The sequence below is a fragment of the Ranitomeya variabilis genome, chromosome 4 (assembly GCF_051348905.1).
Source record: "Ranitomeya variabilis isolate aRanVar5 chromosome 4, aRanVar5.hap1, whole genome shotgun sequence".
NCBI classification, from domain to species: domain Eukaryota; kingdom Metazoa; phylum Chordata; class Amphibia; order Anura; family Dendrobatidae; genus Ranitomeya; species Ranitomeya variabilis.
Window position 1 is genome coordinate 398,443,232 of NC_135235.1, and position 11,994 is coordinate 398,455,225.

Genomic DNA, 11,994 nt, shown 5'->3' on the forward strand with positions numbered 1-11,994 from the left:
AAAAAACACATCAGATTTAAAAAAAAAAAAAAAAAAAAAAAAAACACATTTAAACCACATGCTGCACAGACCACTATACAGTCAATACATCAGAAAAAGGCAAATAACCAATTACAGCATGGACAAATGCACATGCAATCAACAAGACGTACACAAAAAAACATGCATGGTATGTTTCCACATTCCGGATTGCATCAGAATTTGGTCAGGATTTCCCATCAGTATTTGTAAGCCAAAACCAGGAGTGTAAAAATTAGGTAAAGTATAATAGGAAAACAGGCACACTTTTGATTTTATCACCCACTCCTGGTTTTGGCGTACAAATACTGATGGAAAATCCTGACCACATCCTGATGCAATCCTGCACATGGACACATACCCTCCCACATGAACAGGCATAAAATTGGCAAAGGCATAATATGGTGCAGGCACATGATACAAAAGCACACAGCCGTACAAAAATACACACATACACATGCACGCACATAGCTTTATGCAAATACACATATGTACAACAAAGGCAGAAAGGTGAACCCAATCAGAAGATGCATACACACACACACACATACAAAAGGCTGACAATCCTTTGGCTGAAGCAGCAGGTCTTCACAGTGGCTGGAATCAGGCTGCATCTGGACTCTAGCATGGCACTGGCTGGTGCAGGACGATGGCAGGCCTCAGGTTCTCTTCAGGTTTTAAGCTCTTGCTGTAGTCAGTACCTCATATACACACACAAATGCACAGGCACACAGATGCACACAAAAATTGCAATACTCACACTGGCTCTATGGTGGCTGGCTCCTGTGGCTGGAGTCCTGTGGCTGGCTCGGGTCTTGTGGCTGGCTGGGGTCCTGTGTCTGTCTCCTGTGGCTGGCTCTATGGTGGCTGGCTCCTGTGGCTGGCTGGGGTCTTGTGGCTGGCTGGGGTCCTGTTGCTGGCTGGGCTCTTGCTGGCAGTCTTCTCTCTGGCTCTTGCTGGCAGTCTTCTCTCTGGATCTTGCTGGCATATGTGGGGTTGAAGGCCCAGGCCAGGTTTATATAGATTTGGGGGTGTCTGACCAATTGGCAACAAAATACTTCTTCTGAGCATGCTCAGTGTAAAAAAAACGTATTGCAGCGCTGTATTGCGTCGTACGACGCGTCCCGACGCATCCGTCGCTCATAGGCTTCCATTGCAGCCAACGACGTATGCCGCAGGATGCGTCGCGACACGTTTTTTAGGCGGAGACAAAAAACGTTACAATCTACGTTTTTTTGAGACGACGTGTCGCCAAATTTCGACACATCCGTCGTAAAACGTACACGACGTATGCCAATCCGTCGCCATACGTCGCCAATACAAGTCTATGGGAAAAAAACGCATCCAGCAAAAAGTTTTGCTGGATGCGTTTTTTCAGAAAAAAGACGTTTTGAAACGTAATGCAGTTAACGCTAGTGTGAAAGTAGCCTTAGACTTTAAGGCTTAGAGGTAGACTTGCAGCTTTGGGCTTTGGCAGTATGGCATCGCTTACATCATTATGGCGCCCACAGTGGAAGCATATCATATTTCTCTGTGGGGCCTGTGGTTCCATTTTATTTATACAGAGTTTTATAGTCTTACCTGCCTGCAGTCACCACTTAGAGATGGGTAATATGTATGTGGAGCGCCCCCAGTAGGGCTATGGGGTACTCGGTACCAGGTCCTTTGGTTCTCGGTGGGGATGTCATGGTGACTGACCCGGTCTGTGGCCCTAGGGACGTCCGTTGTAAATGGGGGAAAGGTCTTTAAAGTTATAATATTCGTGATGCCACCTGTGGTATTCTGTCAGGGTGACCAACGCTGCTTAGGAGTCTGCTGGGGTGATGTAATGGCAGCTAGATGGTATACCTTCCCACAGGTGAAGTATATCCCCAGGGCTTCCCAGAGTGTAGATGGTGAATGGTGTGGGGCGCAGGGAAGAACGAGGACACAAGGTTGCAGTCTCTTTACCTTTACTGAAGGCTTCAGCATCTACAGTCCAGGGTACCGACCACAGGGTAGGCAGAGTCTGGCCGGTGTGAAGGCAAATCCAGAGTCCCCTTATCCAGGTGGAAATCAGTAGCCTTCCTCTAGCGCCTGGGTGCTGTAGTACCTCCCTGCTGAGCTTCTCAGTAAGTTCCTCACAACTGATGTTGGTGTTCTAGATGTTATTTCTCTTTCTCTCTGTCCCCCTGATGGTATGGATAGGACAAACCCATATAACTGGTGGCCTGAGGCTTTTTACAGGGACTCTATCACGCCCCAGCCCCCACAAGTTGCCACCGTGCCTCCTGGGTATAGGTCGGGCAGGTAACGTGGAATTATCTGTCCTGCCAGTCTCTGAAGTAAAGCGTAGAGATCCTTACTCCCTCGGTATGCTGGCTATCGGATTCTGCGCCTCAGAGGGAAGCAGCTTGCTCCTGGCTGATCTCCCTCTGATATTCCTCTCCTGTGCTCTGCTTTCCTGCACACTCTCTGCAATATGTTCACTTTAGTGTCTTCTTCCAGGAGCTGCAGCGCTTCAGGCTCCAGGACTCCTTCCTCTCCCTCTGTCTTCCTGACAGGAACTGAACTCTGAACTCCTTTTCCCTCCAGATCAGGATGTTTTATAGGGAAGCTCACCTAAAACAGGCTTAGAGCTCCCTCTTCTGGTCTGGAGTGTGAACATGTTGCATGCATTGTTACCTGACAAAGAGATCTCCTTTATTGTCTTCAGAGGTAACATCACTCCCCCCTAGAGGAGAATAACATTACTGCAACAACCAGGACTCTGGGGCGCTGCACTTTTAGATTCCTTCAGCTTCCATTAATTTCAAAACTGATTAGGAAATAAGAAAGTTTCATTCTATCTGGTAAGAAGCCCCTGACCCCCTGGGCCCAGATGATTGTGAATGAGTCTCTAACTCCCAGATACATTGGAAGCATTTGGAAGTAATAACATCACTTTGTTTCTAGTATGACGCATACCAGAATATTGATGAAACCATATTGAGTTATACCAACTTCGACGATAACCAACGCAAATCCAGCGGACAATGGTGTGTGGCCATGAATATAAACTGTAAGTACAGTAAAAAAATTACTGTGACCATACTTTATCATTAGATTTATTTCTCTATGGTTATTCTATACCTTTCTGTTTTGAGTATGGGAAGTTCTACTCGGTCACTGTGCTTTGACTACATTAGATATTGAATGCAATGTTAGATGATGTACAGGGAGGCTAATTTCTCTTAATTTGGGGAATGCAGACTTTCATGGAAAAACCTAGACAATCCCTTTAACAAGATGAGACAATCACTTTCATCTAATTTTTTTTTATCTTTCAGCTGGCAAGTGGTACTCTCTAAACTGCGAAACCGAATTGCCATTTGTCTGTGCTATTGGAAAACTTAAGTAATCTTCGGAAGCATCTGAATATGTGCTGAAAAATGGTTTACCATGCTTAGGTGTTGGATTAGTCGCAGAGTCTTGGGACACAAAAGTCCCGAGTTTTCCCCAATTATTCCATATGTGCTTCCTCCTCTTTTGCTACGTAGCTTCTAATAAAAGTAGAATACATTTTGGTGCAATTTGATGTCCTGTGATTTTCTTTATTATTGTCTACTATATAATTGTCTAAGGGTCACTTCCGTCTTTCTGTCTGTCCTTCTTTCTGTTCTTCTTTCTGTCACAGATATTCATTCGCTGATTGGTCTCGCCAGCTGCCTGTCATGGCTGCCGCGACCAATCAGCGACGGCCACTGTCCGATTAGTCCCTCCCTACTCCCCTGCAGTCAGTGCCTGCTCCATACTCACCGCTCACACAGGGTTAATGCCAGCGGTAACGGACCACGTTATGCCGTGGGTAACTCACTCCGTTACCGCCGCTATTAACCCTGTGTGACCAAGTTTTTACTATTGACGCTGCCTATGCAGCATCAATAGTAAAAGGATCTAATGTTAAAAATAATGAAAAAAGATAAAAAATCATTATATACTCACCTTTCCCGCTCCTCGCGACCCTCCGGTAACCGCTCCGTGCAAGCGGCAGGTTCCGGTATCAAGGATCGTATGGGAGAAGGACCTGCCGTGACGTCACGGTCATGTAACCGCGACGTCATCACAGGCCCTGCGCACCTGCGCGAGAAGGACCTGCCGTGACGTCACGGTCATGTGACCGCGACGTCATCACACCCTGGGACCGGAAGCTGCCGCCTGTACCGCACACAGGCGACAGAACTACAAGTATGGTGAGTATGTTAGAACTACAAGGGGCCCTCGGATCAGAAGGTGAGTATATGTTTATTTTTTTATTTTTTAACCTGTGACATACGTGGCTGGGCAATATACTACGTAGCTGGGCAATATAATACATGGCTCTGTGCTGTATACTACGTCACTGGGCAATATAGTACATCACTGGGCAATATACTACGTGGCTGGGCAATATACTACGTGGCTCTGTGCTGTATACTACTTCCCTGGGCAATATACTACGTCACTGGGCAATATACTATGTGGCTGGGCAATATACTACGTCGCTGTGCAATATACTATGTGGCTCTGTGCTGTATACTATGTCACTGGGCAATATACTACGTCACTGGGCAATATACTACGTCGCTGGGCAATATACTACGTGGCTGGGCAATATGCTACGTGGCTGGGCAATATACTATGTCGCTGGGCAATATACTTCGTGTCTGGCCAATATACTACGTGGCTGGGCAATATACTACGTGTCTGGCCAATATACTACGTGGCTGGGCAATATACTACGTGGGCTGTGCAATATACTACGTGGACATGCATATTCTAGAATACCCGATGCGTTAGAATCGGGCCACCATCTAGTATAACATAAATGGCCGACATTAAAGACAATTTTTCTTGGTTTGAAGACACCATGAACAAGAATGGCAGCCATAATTTATCTTCATCGGTTATCTTGACTGACTTTTGAGATGAACCAACTGTCTAAAACCATCAATTACTCCATACAGATTAAGAAATTAGTATCTTCAACAAATTTTAGTCTGGTGGGTGCTGTAAGAGACCTCCAGCTCCTAGGGATGATTTTACTGGTCGCCATTAATAATATTCCAAATAAGCTTTTTTTAATAGATTAAATTGAATTTGGGAATATAGAGAGCAAATCTGCTCCAGGCATGTGATAGAAAGAAGAACAATAGAGCATGAAATATGGCTCCCCATAACTTGGTAATTCAAGGAAAAGACCACCAAATATGAATCATGGTATCCTCACACCTCTAACATTTGTCCGATGTTTCCAAAAACGTGATGGATTCGGTCAGGGGTTTTATAGCACCTAGATAGGGTGACTTCGTGGCCATTACATAAACGTTCAAATTCAATTAGGGGTCTCATCCAAACCTCCAGAGAGGGGGTCAAACTCATCCAGGCTTGTCCATATGTATGAGAAATAAGGCTCTCAATAGGTCTCAAGCTTGAGGTAATTGTGTAACGAGTCTGGTCTATTAGACTGGGGCATCTAGGGATCCCAGGAACTGAAATTAGTAGAGTCATGTGGATTTAGCTAAAAAGGGAACACGGGATCCTGGAATTGAAGATAAACAATATTTAGTCATTGACGAGTCCCAGATGGATAGTATGGTGTGGAACAAGGAGATGGAAGAGATACCCTAGACCGTACCACATGTCAAGATCAGAGGTGGATAATAGGAGAAGTAGGGTTGATGGATTCCTCAACTTCAGTCTATATCTTGCTAGAAGGGTCTTGAATAATGTTTACAATACAGCTAAGGATTTACAAAACATCAAAACGTCAAGTACACCTGAACCGCCAATATGATTTGGACCATGTTGGGATTGAATGGGACAGTCTAGGTCTTGATATGCCCCAGATAAATTTTCAGGATAGGGATTTTAGTTTATGAAAAAATGATTTGGGGAGGTTATAAGCTAAGGTGTCCATCTTCAGATTATTAATGTCATCAAACCTAGAAACTGATAATGTGGTCAAATCCAGTAAATTCTTTTCGCTATTCCGAACCAAAGGTTGAAAGTTGAGAGAGTATATCTGGGCTGTATCTGGTGGGATATTCTCTTTTTCACTTAAAGGGGAATGAAGATCTGAGATGTAAAGCCTATGCTCCGGAATATTTACATTAAGCATCTTTGATTTTTATAGGTTTACTTTAAAATTAGAGAAAAAGGAAAAACGCTGGAACTCTGCTAGCATAACCAAAAGGGATATTGTACTGGATGTAACATATAGTAATAAATTATCAGTAAAGATGGACGTCTTGCATAGTTTATCACCTATTCATAAGTATGATATGGAATGAATAGCTCTATTAGCATTAACCAGAGCTTCCATCTATCTATATAATCGTCTAAGGGTCACTTCCGTCTGTTTGTCTGTCACGGAAATCAAGCGTTGCTGATTGGTCGCGGCCAGCCGACCGCGATCAAGCAGCGACGGGCACAGTCGCCCCTCCCTACTTCCCTCCAGTCAGTACCCCCTCCCTACTCCCCTCCAGTCAGTGCCCCATAGCGTTTTAGCAGTCCGTTAAACTGACTGCGTTACACGGTGGCATAATGCGGTGTAACGCAGTCCGTTAACGCTGCTATTAACCCTGTGTGACCAACTTTTTACTATTGATGCTGCCTATGTGGCTGTGTTATATAGTACGTGGGCTGTGTTATATGCTACGAGACTGTGCTATATGACACGTGGGCTGTGCTATATGCTACGTGGGCTGTGTTATATACTGCGTGGCCTGTGTTATATGCTACGTGGCTATGCTATTGCAGCGCCCCAGAGTCCTGGTCGTTGCAGTAGTGTCGCTCTTCCACCAGGGGGAGTGATGTTACGTCTGATGGCACTAAAGGAGTTCACCTGACCAGGTATCACAGTCACACACTACACTTCACACTCCAGTCCACCAGGGGGAGCAAAGGTGCTATTTACTAGGCCACTCCTCACACATGGGTAAAACTGGTGGGTTGGATGGGAAGTCAGGCAGAACGCTACTGGGTTTGACCCAGGGAAGACCTGTCAGGCAGACGGGGGAGAAAGGAGGAACATCTGAGCTGCAGACTGAGGTCCCTGTCAGGGGTGGGATCCTGACAGAGACAGAGCGAGAGTTAGAACGTTACGGAGCTGCGCCTGCACTACATTGCGGCAGCATCCTAAGAAAGGACAAGAAGTGAAGTATATTGTGGAGAGTGAGAAACGAGATCACAGCACAAGGAGATAACACTAGGAGGAGGGTCTGCCCCTAGATCGGCGGCCTCCTTCTGAGGCGCGTAGCAAGTGGCCGGAACACCGAGGGAGTAATTGGCTCTACGCATTACTTTGAACTACGGCAGGACAGTTAATTCCAAGTTGGCTGCCCAACCTTTAAACCTAATGAAGACAACGGAGGCAAATTGTGGGAGAGGGGCATCACTAGGGTCCCTATAAAATAGCTCCAGGCCTACCCCGTCATACGGGTCATCCTATCCATACCATCTGGGGGACGGAGAGAGAATATCAGAAACATACACGACAGTTGTGAGGACTATCCCGTGGTGCTCAGCAGGGAAGTACTACAACACACAGGCGCTAGTAGGAAGGCTACTGATTTCCACCTGCAAAGGGAACTCTGGATGTGCCTTCGGACCGGCCGGATTCAGCCAGCCCTGTGAACAGTGCTCTGGACTGTGGACGCTGAAGTCTACAGTGAAAGGTAAAGAGACTGCAACCTTGTGTCCTCGTTATTTACTGTGACCTACACCATCACCATCTACCTTACTGGGAAGCCCTGGGGACATACTTCACCTGTGGGAAGGTATACGATCTAGCTGCGATTCCATCATCCCAGCGGACCCCTAAGCAGCATCGGTCATCCTGACCGAATATCACAGGTGGCGTCACAAACACCGTACAAACTTCTACAACAACAACACTACACCTTTAATTAGACGCCCCTCAGAAGGGCCACGGACCGGGTCGGGCCACGGTGACATCCCCCGAACCGAGAGAGATAGACCCGGTACCAAGTACCCCATTGCCCTTACGCGTGGGGGCTCACCACTATATGCTACGGGGGCTGTGATATATGCTACGTGGCTGTGCTATATTTCTCTGTTGTATCTGTGCATCATGAATCGTGGTATATGTTAAAGAGGGGGGCCCACTGAGACTCTTTCGCCCGGGGCCCACAAAAACCTGGAGCAGGCCCTGGCTTCACTGATTGGTCATGCCCAGCCGGCCGCAAACAATTAGCGACAGACGCAGTCCGGCCGCGAATTGGTGCGGAATTTGAACCACGCTTCGCTAATTGGTCGCACCCGGCTGGCCGAATCCTGTGTATTCATTGCATTATTCTGAAAGCTTCATAAATAAACTACATACATATTCTAGAATACCCGATGCAATAGAATTGGGCCAGCATCTAGTTATTAATATTTAGCAAAGAGCTTTTATAAAGGACAGTGAGTGCAGATGATGTGTGCTGACACTTGGTCTCTGACTCTGTGATGCAGACACTCCTGACAAAAGGCGCCGCCACACATCACATTATAGTCAGGTTCAGGAGGTTTAAAAAAATGGGCCAATCACATCCACAAAGTGCGTACATCATGGGCCAAGGGTTTGTTTAGAATATGCGTTTTCATTCAATTTTTCCAGCACTCCAGTCACATACGAAACACCAATCTTAATGAATCAGGATTCAGGACCTATGTCAAGCAAACTTTAGCTATTTTGGGGTACATAAAAGTAGAAAACAGAAAGATAAACATCCAAAATGTTCTCAGAAATCAGAAGACTTCATTCATCTTATGTGGAGATATCCCAAATGCCACATCTATCTTCAAGACATAGTGGATGGCCTTACTGTAGCGTATTAGAGATACGATATTGGGGCCTTACATATGCCTTGTGGGAATATATGGGGTTAAAAATAAAATCTGTTAGAGGGGCAGTAGAAGAACACTGCTGGAGGAAATAATCTAATACTTAGTATATGGCTTTCAGATAAAGTTCCTACTTATCTGATTTGTAGTCAAAATATGACTAGCAGCTTTACCCTTCTGGGAATCGATTTGTCAGATTTTGCTAAAGGAACGGAGGAACATTAGCTCCTATGATCAAAAGCGAATTTCACATATACAGTTCAGATACCAAAAGGCAGCGGCAGCAGTTAATCATAAATTACATTACTAAAAGATACTGAAGTGAGTCGTGCTTGTTATTGCACATCTCAATAAGGTGAACTGATTATCCCATGAAATTCATGATCTTCATTTATATTTTAAGGTAAGGATATCTTTATATAATTAGCTGCTCTAATATCTCCCATACACAGCCCAGAGAAAAAGGAGACACTACACTTCTATCCTCTGTAGCACACCTTTTGAATAGCAGTAAGGCTGGAAATTATAATCCAGTAATGAGCAGTGTAGCTGTGAATCCAGCAATGGTGTGAAATAGAAAACAGCACCGTCTCTGCATTTCTCTCTGCCTCTGTCTTCCTCTAGCACTTCCTCCCTCCTTCTCCCCTCGCCATAATCTCCTATGGGCTGCTGTCAACCTATCTGTTTATGCAAATATTGATTGTAATAGATATTTAAAGTGAGTGTTCAGTGTACATGGTTGGCTGGGATGGAAACAAGTAACTGCAAAGTGCAGAAAAGTCTTTTTTTTCTAACAAGTTTTGACAAATTTCCTTTTCTTTGCTATTAATTTATGAAAAATGTAGTTACTCTTCCAGCATCGCAGTGGAAATTGCAGAAAGTGTTAGAAATGTTCTTGTTTAATGTTTCTGAAAACAGTTAATATTTATAACTGACAACTAGTGTTGAGCGATACCTTCCGATATCGGGAAATATCGGATCGGATTGGATCGGACCGATACCCAAAAAATATCGGATATCGCCGATTCCGATACCGGAAACCAATGCAAGTCAATGGGACACAAATATCAGAATGAAAATAATCCCTTTCTTTCCTTGTAGGTCTGTGCGGGCCTGCCAGGGGTCTGTGCGGGCCTAATGGGGGTCTGTGCGAGCTGCCGGGGGTCTGTGTGGGCCTGCTGGGGGTCTGTGCGGGCCTGCCGGGGGTCTGTGCAGGCCTGCCGGGGGTCTGTGTGGGCTGCCGGGGGTCTGTGCAGGCCTGCCGGGGGTCTGTGCGGGCTGCCGGGGGTCTGTGCGGGCCTGTCGGGGGTCTGTACGGGCCTTTCTGGGGTCTTTGTGTGTGTGTGCTGGCATCGTCCGATGGGACTACAAGTCCCATTGGGCTATGCCTGCTACAATGACAGTGATTGACACATTAGCCAATGATGGGACAGTAGTAGTCCCATCATCCAGCTAATGTGTTGAATGTAAAAAAAAAAAAAACACAAACATACATACTACATACTACATACAACATACTACATACATACAACATACATACTACATACAACATACTATATACTACAAACATACTACATTCATACATACAACATACTATATACATACTACATACATACAGTTGGAACACCCCCAGACGCAGGGCCGTGGGGTATTCGTTACCGGGCCTCTCTGTCTCGGTTTTGGGATTGTCACGGTGGCTAGACCCGGTCCGTAACCCTGCTAAGGGGCGTCCAATGAAGGGGGTGATGATGGTGCGTGGTGCAAGGCGCGATGAATAATGAGGACACAGGGTTGCAGTCTCTTTACCTCTTTACTGAAGGCTTCGGGATCTGCAATCCAGAGCACTGCTAACAGGGCTGGCTGAGACCGGCCGGTCCGAAGGCACATCCAGAGTTCCCTTTGCAGGTGGAAATCAGTGCCTATCTGCTAGCGCCTGTGTGTTGTAGTACTTCCCTGCTAAGCACCACGGGATAGTCCTCACAACTGTTGTGTCTGTGTCTGATGTTCTTTCTCTCTCCGTCCCCCAGATGATATGGCTAGGATGCACCCGTATGACGGGGTAGGCCTGGAGTTATTTTATAGGGACCCTAGAGACGCCCCTCTCCCACAATTGCCTCCGTTGTCTGCTTAGGTGAATTAGGTGAAAAGAAAAAAACACAAGGCGCCCCCAATGTGTCACACTGTATATAAATAAATACAGACTTGGTAGGGAATATGCTCACCTATTGCAGTTGTGAAAATGGGTCACAACTCCCATGCGGGTGTAACCGTAGCAGCAGGTCTCCACAGAAATCCAGGAGGATGTTGGGAGTAGTAGTCTTAGGCAGAATGAAGACCGCGCTCACGGGATATATTTAAAATGGTTTATTTAGCCTACGCGTTTCAAGAGCGTTCCTGCTCTCTTCCTCAGGGCATGTAATACATAACACAATATGGAGTATATTTATAGAAAAGAAAGGAAGGGGAGGGGCGACCATGCCCCTATATTATAGTACTTGAACAGGTTAAAAACATATATATATGGTAATACAAAGGCAATACACATTAATATCAATAACCTAAAACGAAAATTTATTAAAAAAAAAAACAAACAAACAGAAACATGAAAAAATGAAAAAAATTATTAAAATGAATAAAAAATAAACTGGGAGCTGAGTATAAAAAGGCAGGGATCTCAGGTAGCACAACAAGTATTCGAACCGGGGACCCTTGTATGGTAATTCTATTATTTAAGCTCCTCAAGTCATTGTGCCACCGGTTCCTGATAGGTTCTTCAGTTCAAGATTTTGTTAGGTTAGAGGATATCTGCTATTACTTTTAGCCCTTCAGGTTCAAGGGAATTCAAGGTATATATCCAAAAAATTTCTTTCCTATTAAGTGACTGTGTACGATTAGAAACATGTGCAGGAACGTGATCAATGGGGTAAACACGAAATAATAAAGGATTACAATTATGTGACATTTCAATATCGCACATAATTGTAATCCTTTATTATTTCGTGTTCACCCCATTGATCACGTTCCTGCACATGTTTCTAATCGTACACAGTCACTTAATAGGAAATAAATTTTTTGGATATATACCTTGAATTCCCTTGAACCTGAAGGGCTAAATGTAATAGCAGATAT

The 11,994-nt window shown here is 45.1% G+C and overlaps 1 protein-coding gene across 1 annotated transcript in view; it reads left to right on the top strand.

The window, feature by feature from the left end:
* Positions 1-3,569, top strand: part of LOC143768959 (bone marrow proteoglycan-like) — a 97,495-nt gene extending 93,926 nt beyond the window's left edge. Inside the window, exons 4-5 of the mRNA XM_077257564.1 lie at positions 2,953-3,058; positions 3,327-3,569. Of these exons, the coding sequence (XP_077113679.1) occupies positions 2,953-3,058; positions 3,327-3,397 (177 nt within the window). The 3' untranslated portion in view covers positions 3,398-3,569. The remainder of the gene's footprint in view (positions 1-2,952; positions 3,059-3,326) is intronic.
* The last annotated feature ends 8,425 nt before the right edge of the window (positions 3,570-11,994 follow it).